At 41.3% G+C, this 20,605-nt stretch overlaps 1 protein-coding gene across 1 annotated transcript in view; it reads left to right on the top strand.

Annotated features, from left to right (window-relative positions):
- The window catches only part of TRIM16 (tripartite motif containing 16), a 40,714-nt gene extending 20,887 nt beyond the window's left edge, over positions 1-19,827 (top strand). The window contains exons 2-7 of the mRNA XM_089534304.1: positions 1,396-2,248; positions 7,875-7,970; positions 13,237-13,470; positions 15,779-15,950; positions 16,056-16,151; positions 19,084-19,827. Coding sequence (XP_089390430.1) covers positions 1,679-2,248; positions 7,875-7,970; positions 13,237-13,470; positions 15,779-15,950; positions 16,056-16,151; positions 19,084-19,748 — 1,833 coding nt within the window. The 5' untranslated portion in view covers positions 1,396-1,678 and the 3' untranslated portion in view covers positions 19,749-19,827. The remainder of the gene's footprint in view (positions 1-1,395; positions 2,249-7,874; positions 7,971-13,236; positions 13,471-15,778; positions 15,951-16,055; positions 16,152-19,083) is intronic.
- The last annotated feature ends 778 nt before the right edge of the window (positions 19,828-20,605 follow it).

Here is a 20,605-nt window from a genome sequence, read left to right as displayed (position 1 = left end):
CTGGCATGTTCATCCACATTCATGGACAGAGGCTATTCTAAAAAAGGAGAGGTAGGCCAAGGAACAGTAGGCTTTATTGTTGCAACATAATTCCCCCCCCCCCAACTAGTTCTTTTACCAGAATAGAGGGATTGCTTCATTTCCCCCCTTTTACAGAAGAAAATAGTATGTAGAATGTCAGAAAACAAGCTCCAGGATGGAAGAGTGTGAAAGAAATGGAACAGATGGTTCTGCAGGTCTCATAAAATCAGGCCTGTTAAGGGCTGGGAGGTAAACATGAGCATATTTACCCCACTTCAGCTTACTTCTCAGAGCTTCTCCCTGGAAATGCCAGGGATTTTGAATTCTCAGAGCTGTTGGAGGGTACATCTACACTGTACAAGTAACGCAGTTTGACACCATTTCAACTGCCATGGCTCCATCCTACAGAATCCTAGCATTTGAAGTTTTGTGAGGCACCAACACTCGCAGAGAAGGCTAAATACTTTATAAAACTACAGCTCCTAGGATTCTATAGGATAGAGCTACTGCACTTAAAATGGTGTCAAACTGCATTATTTCTACAGTGTAGATTCACCCAGAGAGAAAAGGTATCACGTTGTCTAGAGCAGTGGTTTCCAAGCTTTCTAGATCTGGTTTGACTACAGTTTCCAGGATCTCCTACTTCTGGCTAAGATGGCTATGATTTCTGGGAGTTGCTCCAACAGAATGAAATCATTGATGCTCCCTCTTCCTCTTTGCAAAGCAGTGCACATCTGGGGTGTGTATCCATCTTCTCTATGACAGCAGGGGATAACCTTTGTGTCCAGTACAGAGCAGCAGTTGAAAAAGTAGTTGCTTCTAATTCCTAATAAATACTTTACAACACTCCCCCAACTCTTCATCACTCTGCCACATTACAATAAAAATGTTCCTATAATGTTTATAATATGTATTATGTATTATGTAATTTGTGAAGAATTACATCTTAAATAGGTTCTGTTCCATTCCATTCCTTTTTTTTTTGCTCCACATCCCACTTTTCATTTTCATTTCATGTTTTCATTTAGTTTCAATTGTTTTTTGTACAGCATTTAGTAAAGCTAATGCATAATAAATGGCAATAATAGTTGTCATGTATGTGGAAATGCATATGGAAAAGAATTAACAGATGGACAATTTCACATTCATTACAGTAAGTGTGTCAGAGATGGTAGAATGCACATTAACACAGTTTTTCTCCCCTTCATTTCAAATCCTTCTCTGCAAAAGAAAGGCTTGGCCTGTCCACATTGCTAAGTGCTAGGCTTACCGAAGGAATGAGTAATAGTGCCAGGTACTTGCAGAGTGGTGGATCAGTCTCTTTAAGTTAAGGGGAGGAAGTTTTTAATCTTTCCCCACCTTTTCAAAATGCAGGAGAAAAGCCGTGGGCTGGCACTTCTCTACAGTTCTCTTGGTACGGAAGAGGACAAGCATGCCCGTTGCTTAGTTAACTGGATCACAGGTTGCATAATTTTCAGTCATGCTTCTGGAAGGTAGAAGGAAGGAAGGAGTTAATATCTTAAGGCGTCCAGCCTCTCAGGAGCATTCAGGTGTGTCTGTTCTTTCATTTCTTGACTGTGCAGTTACAATGCAAACACCTTGGAAAGCCGCAGTTCTCGGAGTTACAGAAGAGGCTCTGTTTAGGAGAGATTAGAAAATGGCTGATCCTGAACTAAGTCCTCCCGAAGAAGTATCTCAAGAACTGGTGCTTAAGGACTCCATACCTGTGCTGAACAGACCACCAATCTGTGAAGAAGAGTGTGAATGTGTAGGACTAAAGAATGACAGGGAAACTCTGTCAGAATCTGAAAGAAAAGATGGCCATGACAATGGTGAAGAGCTGGGAGACGACAGAACTAAAAATGGAACCAAGGAGGAGCCTCCAGGTCCACCTGGCTCAAGTGAAGAAGCGGATGCAGTGGAGGAAGAAGAGATTCTTTGTGATTTCTGCTTGGCGGAGAAGGTACAGGCAGTGAAATCTTGTTTGACCTGCATGGTAAATTATTGTCAAGACCACTTGCGGCCTCACCTGGAGAATGTCAAACTACAGACACATAAGCTTATGGACCCACGGAAGGATATTGACATAGAGAGCTGCGAAGCCCACAGGGCACATCTCAGTTGGTTCTGCCACATGGATCTTGCTTGTGTCTGTGAGGAGTGCCTTGCTGAGGGACACCAGAAACATAAAGTGGTTACTTGTGAGGTAGCCAGAAAAGAAAAGGAGGTAAATGGTGGTGGTGGGGGGGGGGTGTTATATTTATTATTGATATATTGGATTGTATGTATTCTATGGGGGCAGGGAGAGTGACATGGCACACTGAATTGCAAGGAAATATGAGGGCTAACAGTTTTATTTTTCACTCACAGGCACTGAGGTGGGTGTGTCTTATTTGACCATCAGAGGGAAATAGAGCAGCTCCTGTTAGATATTACTGTGGACTACAGTCTTAACATGTTCACTAGGGAGTAGCCCCACTGAAGGGAGTGCACCTCCTTCTGAGTAAACTTGCATAAGATTATGATATCAATGTGGGAAATCTGCAGACTTATGATTATGTAGCTGGAGTACTATCCTTGCAAAAAGGATTATTGCTTTATATGGGAGATATCTAGCAAATGTAGATGAACAGAAGTAGGGTTTCCTTGTGTTTTGTTAGAGAAAATGGCAGCATTGCCAAATGTTATCAGCACACACACCAACCTTGGCCATGTTGCAAAGACTGAGCCAGTTATGTAATGCTATATAGATCATCTGTTGGCATTGGGATACAGATGCATGGGAATCTGTGTCTGACTGTCAAAATGTTGATCTATGCATGTATTTTTGCCAGGCAGATAACCTGCTCAGTCCTTAGGCATATAGATGATGCAAAAATGTAACTGTAAGAAGGCCACAGAAATTAGAAGAAAGGCTGTTGATTTAGTCTTGCACTGTTAAGTTTGATTCCCAAAGTTTGACTGATGGACATGAAGTTGAATACAGTAGTTTTAAAAGTGGATTGAACAAATTCATGGACAATGAGGGTTATCAAAGGTTTCTGGTTATTAGCTCCCTCCCTCCCTCCCTCCCTCTCTCTCTGTCCTTCTCCTCCTCCTCTTGCCCAGTTTATCAGTTGCTGGACTTGTGTCATTGAACTTGTGTCTGGTTGATGGACTTCCCATAGACAACCAGTTGGCCATTGTGTGAATAAAATGATGGACTAGATGGACCTCTGATCTAATCATAAGTTTCATTATGGTTTACAAGATGTTGCACAAGTATGCTCTGGCTCCAGCTGACATTTTCCCTGCTCAGCATGGGGTTGCTGGAATGAATTGTCTGTGGTTTGCTTCTTTCACATCAGACTCACCTAAACCACTGAGCCTTGCAATTCATATTAAAAGTCTGAAAATTTTGAATTGTTGTCACTGAGAAAGATCTTTTGCCACGGAGGGACACAGAGGGGGAGAGAAAGAGAAATACAGTGGATCCTTGTTATACGCTGGGGTTTGGTTCCAAGATCCCCCGTGTATAACAAAATCTGTGTATGCTCAAGTCCCATTAAGTATAATGACATAGCAAAATGGTGTCCCTAATAAAAAATGGAACATCAAGGTAAATTTATACCTTTTTGGAACGTTTTCAAACCGTGTATGCTTAAATCCGTGTATAAAAAATCCGTGTATAAGAAGGGCCGACTGTACATTAGTTTAAGTGTTATTACATATTCACTTTTCATATTAATTTTATCTCACATTTATGTCTTATTCTATATTCTTAAGCATAAGAAGAAGCAAGTCTTCACGTGCCTGTTGATCGTTAAATTTTATTCTTTGAAAAGGTTTTTGATTATTCTGTTTTTTTTAAAAAGCCCAGATCTTATATCCTATCTGAGATGGAAGACCATACATCACCTATTGAGCTTTATGGTGTAAACATGTGTCTCTAACTGAAACTCAACATTTAAATAGCTATATTACCCCTTGCAGTTTATGTACTAGAGAGGCAGCATGGTACAGTGGTTTGGGCATTGGACTACAATTCTGGAGATCAGGGTTAAAATTCCCTTTGATCCATTGAAATCTACTGGATGACCATGGGCAAGTCACACTCTCTCAGTCTCAGAGGAAGGCAAAAGTAAACTTTCTCAGAACAATTCTTGCCACGAAAAGAAAAAAACCTATCACATGATAGCGTTGCTGTAAGGTCACCATAAATCAGAAACAATTTGAAAGTATACAATAGCAACAACACATTTATTTACTACAACACATATCCACCAAAATGTTTGAAAAGCTTTGAGGTTGGACAGTGGTGCTGAGATTAAAGAGAGAAAGACAAATCCTAGTATAGGGATTGAATAGGAAGTCAAAGTCATGGAATACAGAACAGTGAATCATGGGTCTTGCCACGAATAATCTTGGCAAGGAGGAGGCTGTTTGGTTGGATAGATCAGTAGGCCTAATTCATAGGCCTTGGAGCAGAAGACAAGAAATGGGAAATTGGAATGTTCTCAGTGGGGTTTTCTCATATCTACTACTACATTGGAACGAATGGCCAATATTATAAGACATGTTGCCTTTCCCCTTAATAGAAAATTAAGTCTGTTGTGGCAGATGAGCACATGGTCATTCTTACAACACAATTATAATTTCCTCTTTCACATCTTTCTATCTCATCTTCATCAGTTATGTCATATGATGCCTCTAGCACTTATGCCAAGAAATGAATATTATTTTAAAATAACATTTAAATTGCATATCCCCTGCCTCAAGTGTTGAAAGTGAACCATTTGATCTTTCATTCAGATGTTTGGGCTAAGCCAAACTGTAGCAAGTGATGAGAGTTTCTAATAAACTTTGCAAATATAGAGTGAGCTGTTATAAATGATCACTTCTAAGGTCTGTCTGTTTCATTTTAGACTGAATTCCAATGCAGTTCTGAACAAAGAAAAGGCTTTAGGTTTTATCCTTTTTCACAATCTTTTCCATATTCCCTACTCTATGCTGAGACTTCCCAAACCTGAGGCTTTTATAATATGAAAATAATTCCAGAAATGGCAGTGAATCATAGTTTTGGTGGCGCAGACAGACATTCCTAACTGTTATTACTACTTACGTGGTAGGTGTGAATGCCTTGCCATTTCTGTCCATCTTCCCCATCTCCAGAGTATGATAATTATTAGAATTGTATTTTAGTGAAATGCTCAGGAATTCATGCTATCATTGCTATTTCCCAACTCTAATTCTACCTTGCTGCCTTTCAGTCCCAATTGGTGAATCATTCAAAGTGATGATTCCTTAACACACACACACTATTTTGAATTCTGTCGGGTGCACCAAACTGTTATTTCAAAGACAAGGTGAAAGATGTGTGGTCTAGCAATAAGTGTATCTGACTGGGGAAAGCAAGGCTCAAATGCCCACTCACCTGTGAATCACAGTGATCTAGGGCCAGTTGCTTTCTCTCAGCTTCACCCGGAACACATTACTTTTTGGACTATGGATGCAGTTGAAGCAGTTGAAAAACATTCCTATTTACAGTTGCTACCTGATCTTCTATCAGTAAGGCTAGGTCCAGGAGTATCCCCAAATTGCTCCATGAAGGAAACCACAGCTGTATCCAGAACACATTATCATGGATTACTTTTCCAAGTGCCTTTCCCTACACGTTGGCATGACCACTGTGTGTGTCACCTATTAACATAAAGTATGCAAAGAGGATGGGAAAGGTTGGGTCCCCCCCCCTCTAATTCTTTTAAATTGGGCCTGCATCCCCAGAAGAGTGATGCAAGGCAGGAAGTGTGGTTAGGCACCAAACCCTGCCCTGATCTACCTCACCAATGCAGAATGAACTTGTGTGAAGACAAAAATGGCACAGGGAAGAAACCAGGTATGCTGGTTTGAGATCTTTGGAAGAAAGACAGGGTACATATGTGGAACCAGTGTAGTGTAGTGGTTTGAGCACTGGCCTACAACTCCATAGTTGGAACCTAAAGAATAGAATGTTAGAGTTTATTATATTAATAATAATAATAATAATAATAATAATATGTTTTATTTTTATACCGCTTTTCCGAGGTGATCAAAGCGGTTCACAGAATCATTTAAAAACTTACACATCAAAAAAACCTCACAAAACCAATAAAAACCGAACAACATGCAATAAAGACAAGCAAGATGGTGGTCAGGATCATGCTGTGTCTAATAAATGCATTTCTGTTGTTGGTTTAAACCTTCCTCTGCTGGCTGTCAAGCCTGAATTGGAATCAGGCCACACATGCTAAACTAACCCATACAACAACACAATCACAAGTCCATATTTATAAGGGTCACCTTGAGGCCCAGTAACTCAATCCAGAAAAGAAAGAATAAGGAAACAAGGGCAGAGTGAGTGGCAGGATTCATTAGGGGCTGGGATCCAGTAGGCCAACTGGGAGAAGGGATTGGGCACATCTAGTAAGCACTGTCTGGTATTATTTCATGTAGGGAAAGGCAACAGACTTCATGCATAGACTGGTCCCAGAAACTAAGCTGCGGCCAGACCAGATCAAGCAACTCTGGAGTTACAAGCTTCAGATAGTTTTGCTGTTGTGTTTGCAGAAGATGAATTTTTTGAATACTTTACAAAGATAGACCCATGCAGAGTGGACTGCAATAAAGTAATCTAGGCTGCTGCTACATTACAGAATTAATGCAGTTTGACACTTTTAACTTCCATGGTTCCATCCAATGGAATCTTGGGGTTTGTTATTTGTTGTTTGTTGTGGCACCAGAGCTCTCTGGCAGACAAAGGTAAATATCTCACAAAACTACATATCCTAGAATTCCATAGCATTGAGCCATGGCAGTTAAAGTGGTGCCAAACTGCATTAATTTTGCAGTGTATATGCAGCCCTAGATGGATCAAAGAATGGGTAATAATTTCAGACAGTTCTTACATATTGCAGAAATAAAGCAGTTTGATACCACTTTAACTCCACCCTGTGGAACCCTGGGATTTTTAGTTTGGTGAGATATTCAGTCTGGTCTGTTAAGAGAACTCTGGTTCCTGACCAAATTATAGATTCCAGGATTCTGTAGGAGAGAGTCATAGCAGTTAAAGTGGTGTCCAGCCTACACCCTGAACCTGCTGTGTTCAGGAAAGGATGCAGGTGGCACATCAATTGAAGCAGTTCAAAAAACATTTCTATTTACAGTTGCTGCCTAATAATCTATCAGTAAGGCTAGGTCCAGGAGTATCCCCATGAAGGGAACCACAGCTGTGTCCAGAACACCTTATCATGGATTAGTTTTCCACGTTATGAACACCATTCCTGTCTTATCTCAATTAACTACTCAGGCGGGTTACAGACCGCCATTTGGGACGTCCTTAGGATGTCCCAGTTTAAAAAAGGGGTGTCTCTTCTAGACGCCCCTACTCCTGTTACGGACTCTGTCCATAACAAATGGCGGCGGCCGTTCCACACAGCCACCGCCATTTTGACGTCTTGGATGCCTAGCGTCCAGATGTGTCGCAGCGGAAGTGATGCCGCGAAAGCATGCCTTGTGCTTTGCGGCGCCACTTCCGGGGCCCAGGAAGGAGCGCAATTTCTGCGCTCCTTCCTCGCAGCGTCCGGGAGTCCCGTGGTTTAGAAGCTGCGGCTTCCGGATGCTGCAAGCGGCGCCAGCAGCAGACTGCCGCAATTCGGCGGTCTGTAACGCGCCTTAGCAGATTACTCTGCATTTAATGTAGCAGGGAATGTGGCCCCTTTGGGCTAGAATTCCCAAGTGGGATGTTCATAAAAGAAAACTTAAGGTAAAATTTCATTCATTAATTTGAAAACTGTTGCATTGCTTCTATCAATAACTTTTGCTTCATCTATCCACAGTCTGAACTTCTTCAGCTCCAAGCAGAATATGACTGGAAACTGAAGTCAGCTGAAAATGCAATTGTTAAACTGCAGAAAAATTCAGAGTCCATAGTGGTAAGAATTTAGTAGCGCCACCTAATATGATGCTGATATCATGGTGGTTATAGCATCCAGCTAGGTATATTATGCATTATATTTACTCCCTTCTAGTAATATATTTGTGTGAATGTTACAGGCATGCAGTTTTTCTGTGACCTGCAGGACCATATTATGTCCCTGAAAATTTGGCCTCGAGTGAGCTCCAAGTTTGAGGAGGCCTTGTACAAGCTACCTTCTGGTTTCATCCCTTTTAAATGGATATCCCTCCTCCCCACGTCCTTAACAGTGGCAGCAACAGCAGCAAAGTTCCAAGTTTAGTTAGTAATTGGATTTCTTTCAGTGACCCAGAATACTCAACATAGCATCATTACAAGAGCTTGGAAGTTCCTCATTATATTAATAGCTCTTACCTGCACTCAGGCTGCTGCCACACTGCAGAATTAATGCAGTTTGACATTGCCTGAACTGTTATGACTCCATCCTATGGAATCCTGGAATTTGTAGTTTGTTGCAGTAGCAGAGTTATCTGATAGAGAAAGCTAAATGCCTCACAAAACTACAAATCCTAGAATTCTATAGCATTGAGCCATGGCAATTCAAATATTGTCAAACTGCATTAATTTTGTAATGTAAATGGATCCCCAGTTGATGGAAAGGAGCAATAGCAATGAGATTATTCCCTAAAAATGCAACACCATTGAGTTTTATGAATATTGACTATATCATATTCTTTTCTTTTTCATTGCGGGGACAGAGGGGTGTTGCTTCTTAACATATTGATATGGGATGTCACAGAAAGCCCTACATGGCTTGGGTCCTGACTTCTTGTGGTAACGCCTTCTCCCATATCATCCTCCCCACACTTTTTGTTCTGCTGGGAAGAATCTGCATCAACCAAAGGACTGAATTATTTCTGGAGTGTGTTTTGGGCTTTAGTTACAGGAGCAGCACAAGGCCCTACTGCTTGCTTCCAGTCCAAAATAACTGGCAACACAGTTCACATAATACAGCAGAGTTGATGTGTTGATATATTCAGCATCTTGTAGATACAAATCAAATTGTTTTGATTTTGCACATCCCTCGGATCTCTTCCAACTTGGATGCCATACAGTCCCAGTGGATATAACCTTGACCCTTGTTTGTCCAGTAATGATGGATTCTTTTCAATTTGTGCAGCCTAAGGATGTAGACAGAATCCTTGGAGAAGTGAGAGCCACCATTTGTGTGCTAGACCCTTGCCTTCTTGGCGCATTAAATAGGCTAGAAAGGTGGAGATCAGCCAGTGTTTCCTTGCAGCACTAGTTCCAACACGCCTAAAGGAGGCAGTTGTAAGGCCTCTTTTTTTAAAGCCTTACCGGAACCCTCCAGAGTGGCCAGTATCCAACATTTCATTTTTGGTCAATGTAATCAAATTTGTGGTGGCCTCTCAGATGCAGGGAGTTTTGGATGAGATGGATGACATTGGGTTTCACCCTAGTTATGTGACAGATATAGCTTTGATTGCCTTGGTGGATGATCTATGTTAGGAAGTAGGCAGGGGAAGTGTCCCCCTGTTGATTCTGTTGGACCTCTCAGTGGGTTACACTGCCATTGACCATTGTATCTTTCTGGGCTGCCTTGCAGGGTTGAGACTTGGAGGCATTATTTTACAGTAGTTCTGATTCTTCCAGTTGATGCTGTGGGATTCTTGTAACAAGAATCTTGTTCTGTTCCTTGGTCATTGGTCTGTGGAGTTCCTCGGGGCTTTGTTCTGCCTCTTGTGCTGTTCATGATCTACATGAAACCACTAGGAGAGGTTGTTCAGATGTTTTGGGTCTGGTGTCAGCCATATACTAGTGGAACACAATTCTATTTCTCCTTTTCACCCAAACAAGGACACTGTTTCAGTTCTAAACCAGTGTCTGGCATCAATAATTGATCTGAATAGGGCAAACAAATTGTAGCTTATATCGCCCAGACAAGACAGAGACGCTCCTAGTCAGTCCAAAGGGAGATCAGGGCATAGGTTGTACTCTTGCAGAAGACACAGATTCACAGTTTTGGAGTATTCCTGGACTCAGCCTTGAATGTACGGCCCCAGGGTTTTGGAAATGGTCAGGAGTTCTTTGGCCACTTAAAACAAGTGCACTTATTACACCTTTTCCTGGAGATGTCTGTTCTGGCCATAGTGAAACATGGCTCAGTAACACCCCATTTGGATTAGTGTAATGAAATTTACATGAGACTGCCTTTGAAGACTGTTTAGAAACTTCAGTTCAGCTGCAGCCAGATTGTTAACTGGTTGGCTAAAGAGCCAGCCTGCTCCAACAGCTGGCTGCTTGTCTGCTTCCAGGCACAATTTGAAGTTCTGGTTATGATCTATAAAACCTAAATGGCTTTGGTCTGTTGCTGTTACTGTTACAATATTTGTATCAACATCCTTTTCCCATTTTGGGACTCAAGGAAGCTTACAACAGGTAAAAAGCATAGTTAAAATTCATAGCATACAGAAGTTAAAAAGCAATTAAATCATAATAAAATTAAAACCAGTTAAAAGCATAAACCATTAAGCAACAACAACAAGTAAGTCCAGCATATTATACAAGGCCTGTTTCTCCTGAAAAGTCATTTCTCAAAGGTCTGCTGGAATTTTACCTGTTTGTGGAAATATAGTGAGGGTGTGAGTCTAACTACTCTGGGAAGGGAGTTCCCGACCCTGGGGGGCAGTCACTGAGAAGGCCCTCTCTTGTGTTCCCCCCAGGAGTACATGTGATGGTGGAAGGGCAATGGAAAGGGCTCCCTGGAAGATCTCAAAACACAGACAGGTTTGTTAGGGAGAACTCCATCAAATAATCTGGATCTCAGCCATAGGTCTAGGCTATCTGATAGACTGTTATCTCCCATATGAACTTGTCTGGACCCTAAGAAATACAGGAGAGGTTCTCAATTCAGTCACACCATCTTCACAGGTATGGTTGGTGGGAGCATAAGAGAGGACTGCCCACTTTCCATCCAAAGTGCCCTTGCTGTCCTTTCCTTGGTAGGCAAAGCCTCTTTTATTCAGACAGGCTTTTTGATCCAAAGGTTTTAATGGAAAGGGCTTGTAACAGAGTGCTGTATTGTTTTAACTGCTTTTCATCCCTTTTATATTATGCCTTAACTCATTTTAACATAATCTATTTTTATGTTGACTTTTTTCATGTTCTTAATTATATAATCATTTTAATTTGCAAGCTGCCTTGAATTCCCAAAATGTGGGGTATAAAAAATTTAATAGTAACAACAAAACAACAAAGGTGAAGTGATCCAGAGTGACATTCATTGTTTTGCTCTGCTGCTGATTATTTTAGACTGAAGCCAAATAGTAAGGCCCTGTGCTGTTTTGTGTCAGAGGGCCCATGTGAACATTTAGCAACAGATAAAAAACAAACCAACCTCTGGCTACTTTTTATGTAATTATGGCACATTACAGAGCGCCCAAAATGGGCCCTCTGCTGGCGTTGCCGGTTGCTGCGTCCGTGAACCGCAGCGGTCAAACAGCACGGTTCCCGGACACACCAAAAAGCAGCTGCAAAAAGCAGCTTCTTTTTGGGCCCTGGAAGTGGTGCTGCAAGTGGCCAATGGCGCACTCGCAATGTCACTTCCGTCGCAGGACGTGCAGATGCTATGCATCCATGATGTCAAGATGGCGGCGCCCGTGTAGAACGAACGCCTCCATTTTGTACGTCCCCAGGATGTACTAGGGTTAGGGGCGTGCGTAAAGCATGCCCTTTCCTAACCCTAGTATGTCCTGGGGACGTACTTTAAGCCCATGTGGAATGGGCCTAAATAACTTTAATTACATAATTAAGGTAGGAAGCAATGCCGTCCCCAAAGAATGTCTAATACAATGGGACAACATGGAATGAGAGATCTGAATGGTAGTTTACAGCCCCAGCAACGTGGGATATATGCATTGAGAGTATGTTTCTGTCCAGGAACTAGGCTATCCAGGAGCACTTCTCGTGTGCTGTTCTAGTTCTTGAAAGGAAGAACAAGCTTGTCCAAAGCAGACTGCAAACCTGTTCCTAGATCAGTGTTCCTCCTAACCAGCAGCACCTCCTACCTTATCTAGATTTAAGTCTCAAAGTCCAAAATGTTAGAAAAGAGCTGCACTGGAATGGCATTCGTCCATGTGGAGGTTTTCGTTGCGGAAACATTTTGATGAGATCACCCAGCAAATAAGCTTCTGACTCAGATTTCTGCATAGCAGATGCATTCTCACAGGGTTGGTCCTCATTAAAATAACAGAAGAGTGACTAATGTAATTCTTTGCTATCTTCTGGAAAGCTTGTTAAGCCACACAGTCCTTCTGCTAGCTTTAACAGGATCCCAAGGAATGCAAAACATTCCATTGCTGTCTCTGTTGGGCTCGGTTTTGACTGTTTTCACAGTCAACTGGAACCACACTAACCTAAAAAGCTCCTACATTTGATTAGCAGTGCTCCAGTATTTCACAGTTGAAAACTGGGCCACATGTGGCCAAACATCAGAGTGTATTCAAGATGGCAAAAGTTTTTAATGAGGAAGAATATACAAGCTGGGCTACAGCAGTTTGCTTTTACTCTTAGCCTACTGCAAATGGCAAAATACCCATAATCCCCTTTCCTCTTCCCCCCACTTCCCTCCTGAGTGAATTGAGTGCAAACTACTTTTGCACTTTGAACTCAGTTTGGAGTGATTGAAGTAAACTGTGGACAAAGAGGGGAAGTTGGAGGAGGAAAGAAAAACAGATATTTTAAACAGCTGAAAAATGGGACAGCAGACGACTAATTGGGACTGTCCCTGCAAAATCAGGACAGTTGGAGAGTATGATTTTCCTCTTAAGGGCATGTCTGCCTCCCTGCTGATTAGCTATGGCACTATTACTGCCAAAATTCTATGATACAGTTGTTGATTCTATGACACAGTTATTGATAGAAGGGTCTACTAAGAAGCTGTTGTGCTTGAGTCTCCTAGGAATAGGGTGTTAGGTGGCATTCTCTTTGTCCATTATGTATGCTTATTCATTTTCACAATCCCTCCTGTTTTCTTTCCTTCATTAGCTACTCTCCTTCTTTTACACTTTCATATCACACAAGAAGTGACATGAATTAATGCTTCACATTATTCTGACCAGTCCTACCATTAGACAGAGTGAAGCAAATTCATTAAGGCAGCATATTGTGGGTATCATGAAAAAGGTAACAAGTGATTAGTTACTTAGGCTGGATGAGGGAATCACTACAGGTAATAAACATAGTGGATATTTTCATTCCTGCAGAGTTCAGTATCTGAAGTGAAAACTTTGGTGGAAGAGAAGTTTGAGGAACTGCTGCAAGCGGTCAAGAAGACTCACTCTGCCATTTTAGCATTCTTAGAGGAGAAGGAGCGTGCTGCAGTTAATCATGCAAATGGAATAAAGATACACCTTGAGAACAAGCGGGTGACAATGGAGGAATGTAAGAACAGGTTAGAGAAGATGGCCACACACACCAATAACATCATCTTCCTAAAGGTACCTTCCTAGGTAAAAGGTGTAAATGGACAGTCAATATACAGTTGGCCCTCCATTTCACGAGGGATCTGTTCTGGACGCCCCCCCCCCCGTGAGAATGGAGGCTCACATATATTCAAGCCCAATAGGTTTGGATGGGGTGCATGCCTGTGTGTGTGCCCATGTATGTGCACAGGGCGTGCGCCCCATTGAAAATAGCAGAGGTTGCCCCTCTGAGGATTTTCTAGGTTGCGGATCCCAGATCCGCGAGTTAGGAGGGGCAAGTGCAATTAGTTCCAAATAGTCACAATGAATGAAACATGGATTAAATTCAGCCCTTGTGTCTGGTTGCATTTTTTTATATTAATATCTCCTCCTCCTGTGAGAGCTCTTCTTGTTTCTTTGTATTAGGGACTAACTCCTACTATCTGGCAGAGTGAGTGCCTCAGATGGCAGTTTTAGGAAATTATCACACCTGCAAATTCTGCCAGGATGACACGGGATTGAAAAGTCAAAAATGGATGTTATCGCATGCAGTTGAGGCTAGGCAAGTCAACTGATCTGCAGGCCAGACCCCAGCCCCACTTAACCAGCAGCTTTTCAAAAACGGAAGCTGCTGGATAACTGTGGCTGGGATCCGGGCTGCAGATGGGTCGCACTCACCCAGGCTTGGCTGTGTGTAATAACACCCAGTTTTGACTTTTCAGTCTAGCATCTATCCCAGTGGGATTTGCAGGTGCAATAATCTCCTTTGATATCTGAATATCATGTGGTATTTATTGCAATCAGGGAAAGTAACTTAGATGATTTTCTGTCCTAAATAACTCAGCTGATCCTAGGGTAATTTAAGGAAAGTGGTACCATTTGCTATTCCCTCTCAGGCATTGAACTGTGTTGTATTGGACTGGCCCTGGTTTTTATAAACTGCTGTTTGTGTTTATGTGAGTTTGTGCTGGTATATTTGTATGAGGAACTGCTCCTAGATGCATTTCTGAATCTAACTGTTGATTTGCATGTGCATCTGAGACCGTGTTTGCATGGCCCAGAAGACTCCAGGAGCAGCCTGGATCATTCTGGCCCTGAAGTTGCCCCAAAATCTCCCTGTTACCTGAGAACTCTGGAGTGACATGAGATGGCTGTTTGCATGTGCAAACAGGTAGCGGAGGCAATGTGGCACCCAATGTGATCACTTGGCTGCATGCCTCATTCTCTTTTCAGAGGGTATGACTTGCATTTGTGATGTGCTGTAAACAGCTGCCCCATGTCACTCCAAAGGGCTCTGAATTTTCTGGGGAAAAGTGAGTTTTTAAAATCCATGGTTAGGGTGGTATACCATGGATTTGGTGCTGAACTGGCCATACATTATCCAAACAGTTTGCAGGAGAACTGGGAATTGGGCCCTGCCTAAGGATGGAGGGGGGATTTGTTATTTGGCTCATGTGGACACAGCCTAAATGACTTGCTGCTCTGCATGAGTCATTTTTATGGCATTCCTGAGGCCCAAATTAGCAGAGGAACCATCCAGCCATGGTTGCCAGCCAGGACCAGGTTTTAACATTGCACCCCTCCTTCCTGGAGTACCAAGAGGGCCTTGGCCAGCATGCAGTAGCTTGTTTCCTTCATTCTAAGAGATGAACATCCTCCTGTTCCAAATAAGTCTAGTCCTTGATCATTTCAGATGTTTTCAAATGTGAAAACAGACTGAAAACAAAATTAGAGCAACCAAGCAAGAAAAAGAAAAGTTGCTAGACCACAATGCTGAGTCATGTGTGCACCCATTTATCTAGTCCAAAGCTGCAGAAGCTGTAGGCCTCCAACTGTTGATGACTAATTGTCCCTATGGTTCCTTTCCATTAGCCACAGTGACAATGGTTGATAGGAATTAGAGTTTGACAATATCTGGAGGGTTAAAGATCTCCCAGCTCTGATGCAGCCACTGCTGAAAGGTAGATAGTTACAGGGTAATGTGAGGAAGGTAGCCAGGTGGTCTCATCATAGGAGTGTCTACAGTTTTCTAAGCTGCTCACCCCTCCCCATACCACATGCTCCCAACATGGCTATAGCATGGCTAAGCAGGCCTAACTTAACCTGACAGAGAGCTATGAAGGGAGAATCTAACATGTGTTATCTCAAGATGATGATTGCTTTACAATATTGAAATACTGAAGCTGAGAGAAAATTAATTAAAAGAACTATATATATTATTTCTCCCTATCTCTCCCCTCCCTCCCTCCATCTGTGTGTACAAAGACACACACACACACACACCCCTATTACTAAGAATACTGTGAGTTAAAAAACAGATATTTATGTATTCATTAATTAATAGGAATACTGTGAATTCAAGAAGAGTGTTGGAGATGACACACTACCTAGTGTTTACATTGGTCTCAAAGACAAATTGTCAGGGATCCGAAGGGTGGTCTCAGAGTCCACAGAGCACATTCTACAGTTGTTGCAAACTTCCTATAAGGAAAGGTTACAGGAATTTGCCAAAGATGGTGAGTACTCATAATTCCATCCATCCCAATAATTCTTTCTTCTCTGGTTCCTACAGTTAACCAACCTCCTTCCCTCCCGCCCTCTTCATTTATTTCATTTTACAGAGGATGCTGGCATAAAAACTATGGTGTCTGCAATTGTTCCATCCAAGCACCGCCTGTCAGCTCCAGAACCCCAAACAAGAAGTGACTTCCTCAAATGTAAGTCATTGGCTTATTATTATTATTATTATTATTATTATTATTATTATTATTATTATTTTGGCAACTTTCATGAGTGTATAACAGTTCCTTTGTCAGGCAACCAGATGTTCTAATGGAAAGTTCAGAAGCAGGACATGAGAACAAACCATCTTCCTGTTAGGCATAGAACATGGAAACCATAGAAGCTTTGTTGAGCAACTGGCACTGAAAAGCATACTGCTGCCAATATTGTATGGAATATATAACAATCCCACTTATATTTAAACTGGTTTGTGATTCACCTTCACTCTGTATAAATAAATCAATTCCAAAAGGTCCGTCGTTCCCACTATGAAAGCGGATATTTTCATTATCCCCTTGTAATCACTTCATTTTTGGCATGGTTGTCATCCCCACTAGTTTGCGCCACTTCAGAATATATTATTATTATTATCCTTTATTTATAAAGCGCTGTAAATTTACACAGTGCTGTACATACAATCTTTTTAATTGGGCGGTTCCCTGCCCTCAGGCTTACAATCTAAAAAGACACGACACAAAAGGAGAAGGGAGTGGTGGTGGGGAAGGGGATGAGGGCCAGCAGTTCTTCTCTACCTCTACATGTCAACCATCTGTGCATCATCAGTGACGTAAGGGGCAGCCTGGTTTGGGAACCACACACACACACACACACACACACACACACACACACAGAGAGAGAGAGAGAGAGAGAGAGAGAAGAGTTGATTCATTGGTTTTGCAACTACTTGCCTCAATATGAGCTGCCACCTGATCACCCAGGTAATTGCAAGTACTTGCAAAACCAATGAATCTAATCTTCTATCAATTTTATTTTTAAATAAACTGATAGAAGATTTGATTCACTTTCCTCACTGACTGTAAGTAGTTGCAAAATCAATGAATTGAATTTTCTATCAATTTTATTTAATAAAAATGCACCTATAGGTCACATCACAAGCACAAAGGCAGCGCTGAGGGATCAGGTCCTCCATGTCTCACACTCCCTGTTGAGCAACTCTCATGCCCCTCCAGGGGTCCTAACCCACAATATGAGAACCACTGTCCTAATATTATTGTTACTGTTATTGTTATTCTTGCCTTAATACAGTGCTGTGTGAAACAACCACAATAAAAATGAACATACTCTTTCTGCCATTTCTCCACATATATTTATGTACTGTAAGTACACACAAGTACACAGAAATGCATATTCATGTAGACATAGATACAGTACATACAAATACATATCCATGGAGACATAAACACAGAGATGGTATAATAGGATCTAAGGATTTAACAAATCAATACAGAAAAATGTACCCAGGAGAATAGAATAAGTTTGGACTTGGAACAAATATACTTTCCTTTAAAATGGGAAATCTAGTTTTTTTATGGCCACAGTGAGAAAGCTATATTCTGTGTAGTTTTGATGTCAAAAATATAATTGAGCATAAAACCAATATCAGTTAACTGTAAACTGTTAACTGTAAACGCAATACAAAAATGCAAAACATTTTAACACTAAAAATATAGTACTGAAATGCAGTACAAGGAGAGCTTTTTCAAAACTGTTAGCAGAACATATTAAAAGCTATTAGTCATAAGTTTTCATTAGCTACCTAATAAGCACTTGGGTGAAAAAGTGCAGGGACCATGGGAGATGTACTTCCATGTAGAAAACACAAGAATACCATAGTCCTCTAAACTTTTCTCCCTTTGCACACCATTACCCAGATTGCATGTGTCCAGTTTAGGAGAAGGTATATGAAAGCATGCTTGCAAATGGTCCTCTTTATATTTATAGTTTTGGAATCTGATGGATGCCAAGAAAAAGAATAAAAACTACTCTACCAATATGATAAGAGAACCTCATCACTTGCATTCAGTATAAGGCAGGTGTCGGCAAATATATACCCCTCCCAGATGTTGAACTGCATCTCTCATTAACTCTAGTCTGCATGAACATTGGGAACTATAATTCAACTACCTCTGAAGGGCTACACATTTCCCATCCTTGATAGTGTTATGGATTGTAAAATCAACACAATCCATTGATGGGGAGCATAGTGAACCACATGAGTAGTTTTAAACAAGTACTTGCTAAAGTCAGCATTAGAATAATTAGTTCAATGGAAATGGTTGGAAGAAATTAAAATTTCATCTCCACGCTATTTAGGATAAAAATAAAAAAGGCTGCATCGGTTTCAGAAAGCTAAATTACCCCCCAATGAACAAGGATTATTTTTGTCAGTTTGTGATATGAATTTAATGGACTATGAATGTTTGAATGTTACTATGAGATTATTGTATTTGTCTTCTTGGTACTAAGAGGGGAATTACTGAAGTGCAGAAAGCCAGTAATCTAGTGAGCTGTGCATATTATACCAAACAGATGTACAAAGCACCACATTGCTTTACATAGCAAGTCATACTTTCCTACCTTTTCAGTACAAGGAATATGTGCAAGGAGGGTTCTCTAGTGACCCCATGTATTTCTACATTTTTAACTAGCAGGCAATGTTATTCTCTCCTAGCTCTAATGCTACTCCTAACCTTGCCACATAGTAGAATGTTAAAGTTCATTTTTTAAAATGTAAAGAAATGGGGATTTTTCACATGTGCTTCAGCAAAACAAAATGTATTTTATGAAATTATGAAAATATATTTCTCTCATAAAAAGGGACACTTGAATCTTTTTCTTAATCCCAATCAGAGTAGACTCAGTGAATCAATGGGATTTACTTATATGTTGACTCACTATTCAATGGGACTACACATATTGAAACTAACTAATAATATTCAGGCTGAAGTTGGATCTTCTTGGTGCAAAATACTATATTATGTCTAGCACAAAGATCTGTTCTTCTACTTACATATATGCTTCTGTGTACGTATATGTCTACATCTACATCTATATCCATCTTTGCAGATACATGCCCACTGACATTTGATCCAGTTACGGCTCATCGTTATTTGAGGCTCTTGGACGATAACCACAAAGTGACAAACACAACACCATGGGAGCACTCATACCCTGATCACCCAGAGAGATTTGAGCACTGGCGTCAAGTGTTGTCAGGCAAAAGCTTATATATTGGGCGTTACTACTTTGAGGTGGAGATCTTTGGAGCTGGAATTTACATTGGTATGACCAACAAGAGCATAGATCGGAAAGGGTCAGAGAGCAACAGCTGCATTTCAGGGAATAACTTCTCCTGGTGCATTAAATGGAATGGCAAGGAGTTCTCAGCTTGGCACAGTGATATGGAAATACCCTTGAAAAGCCAGGGGTTCAGTAGGATAGGAATCTACCTGGATTACCCCAGGGGTACCCTCTCCTTTTATGGAGTCACTTCTGAAACCATGCCTCTGTTACATAAATTTGAGTGCAAATTTACTGAACCTTTGTACCCAGCCTTCTGGCTATCGAAAAAAGAAAACAGCGTACAGATTGTCAAGCTGCGGGAAGAGGCTGAGCAGAGTCCAGGACTTCCTCTTGCCTCTGGAGAAGCATCTCCAGCCATCACAGCTCTGGCAACAGAGAGTGACATAGTGGCAAGTATAAAGGCGGATGATCTGGGAGTAACCAAGTAACTGGGTGATTTGACTGTGGACAATTTCCTACCTGCTTGTGTACAATTTGTATATCGTTAAATAAATTGTTCTTTGCATATACTTAAAAGTTTTGATTGCTTGCTGTCTACTAGATATTTAATCACCTCTAAACTGAGAAACAAAATAACAAATGGTTGGTGCTTACGTTTCTTTAAGTGGTGGGATTGGGAAGATTTTACTTATCTCTGAAATGAGCTTCCTTCTGAGAGAAACATGCTGGAGTTTTGTGTTTTTAAAAAATGCTGTACAGTGGGCCCTGGGCATCTGCTGGAGATTGGTTCTGGATCCCCCATGGATACCAAAATCAATGGAGCGTGTTACAGAAATCAAGACGAGATGTTACCAGTGCATGTACCACTGCTTCAAGGTCCTTTCAGTCCAGATAGGGATGCAGTTAGCGTATCAACCAAAGTTGATAGTAAGTACTCCAGATGACAACTGCAAAGATGAGTCCAGGAGTACTCCCAAACTGCAAATGCAGTCCTTTAGGGTAAGTGACCCCATCCAGGACTGGTTGACAAATTTCCTTCCCTGGACTTGGGGTTCCTACTGCAAGAACCTCTGTTTTCTCTAGATTCAGCTTGAGTTTGTTTTCCCTCATCCAGCCCATTACAGATTCAAGACAAGCATTCAGAGGAGAGATGCCATCCTTAGTCACTGCAGCAGTCGGAGAGATAGAGAAGCATATTTGGGTGTTATCAGTGTACTGATAACACCGCTTCACATGTCTCCAGATTATCTCGCCCAGCGGCTTCATGTAATTGTTAAACAGCATTGGGGATAGAATCGCTCCTTTAGGGACACATAATTTGAGCCCCCCTCTTGGCTGAATAGCT

Source organism: Sceloporus occidentalis, unplaced genomic scaffold (genome assembly GCF_023333645.1).
Source record: "Sceloporus occidentalis isolate IW3139 unplaced genomic scaffold, rSceOcc1.0.p SCAF_1, whole genome shotgun sequence".
In the NCBI taxonomy this organism is placed as follows: Eukaryota; Metazoa; Chordata; class Lepidosauria; order Squamata; family Phrynosomatidae; genus Sceloporus; species Sceloporus occidentalis.
The sequence above is the reverse complement of the archived record's forward strand: the minus strand, read 5'-3'. Positions and strand labels throughout refer to the sequence as shown.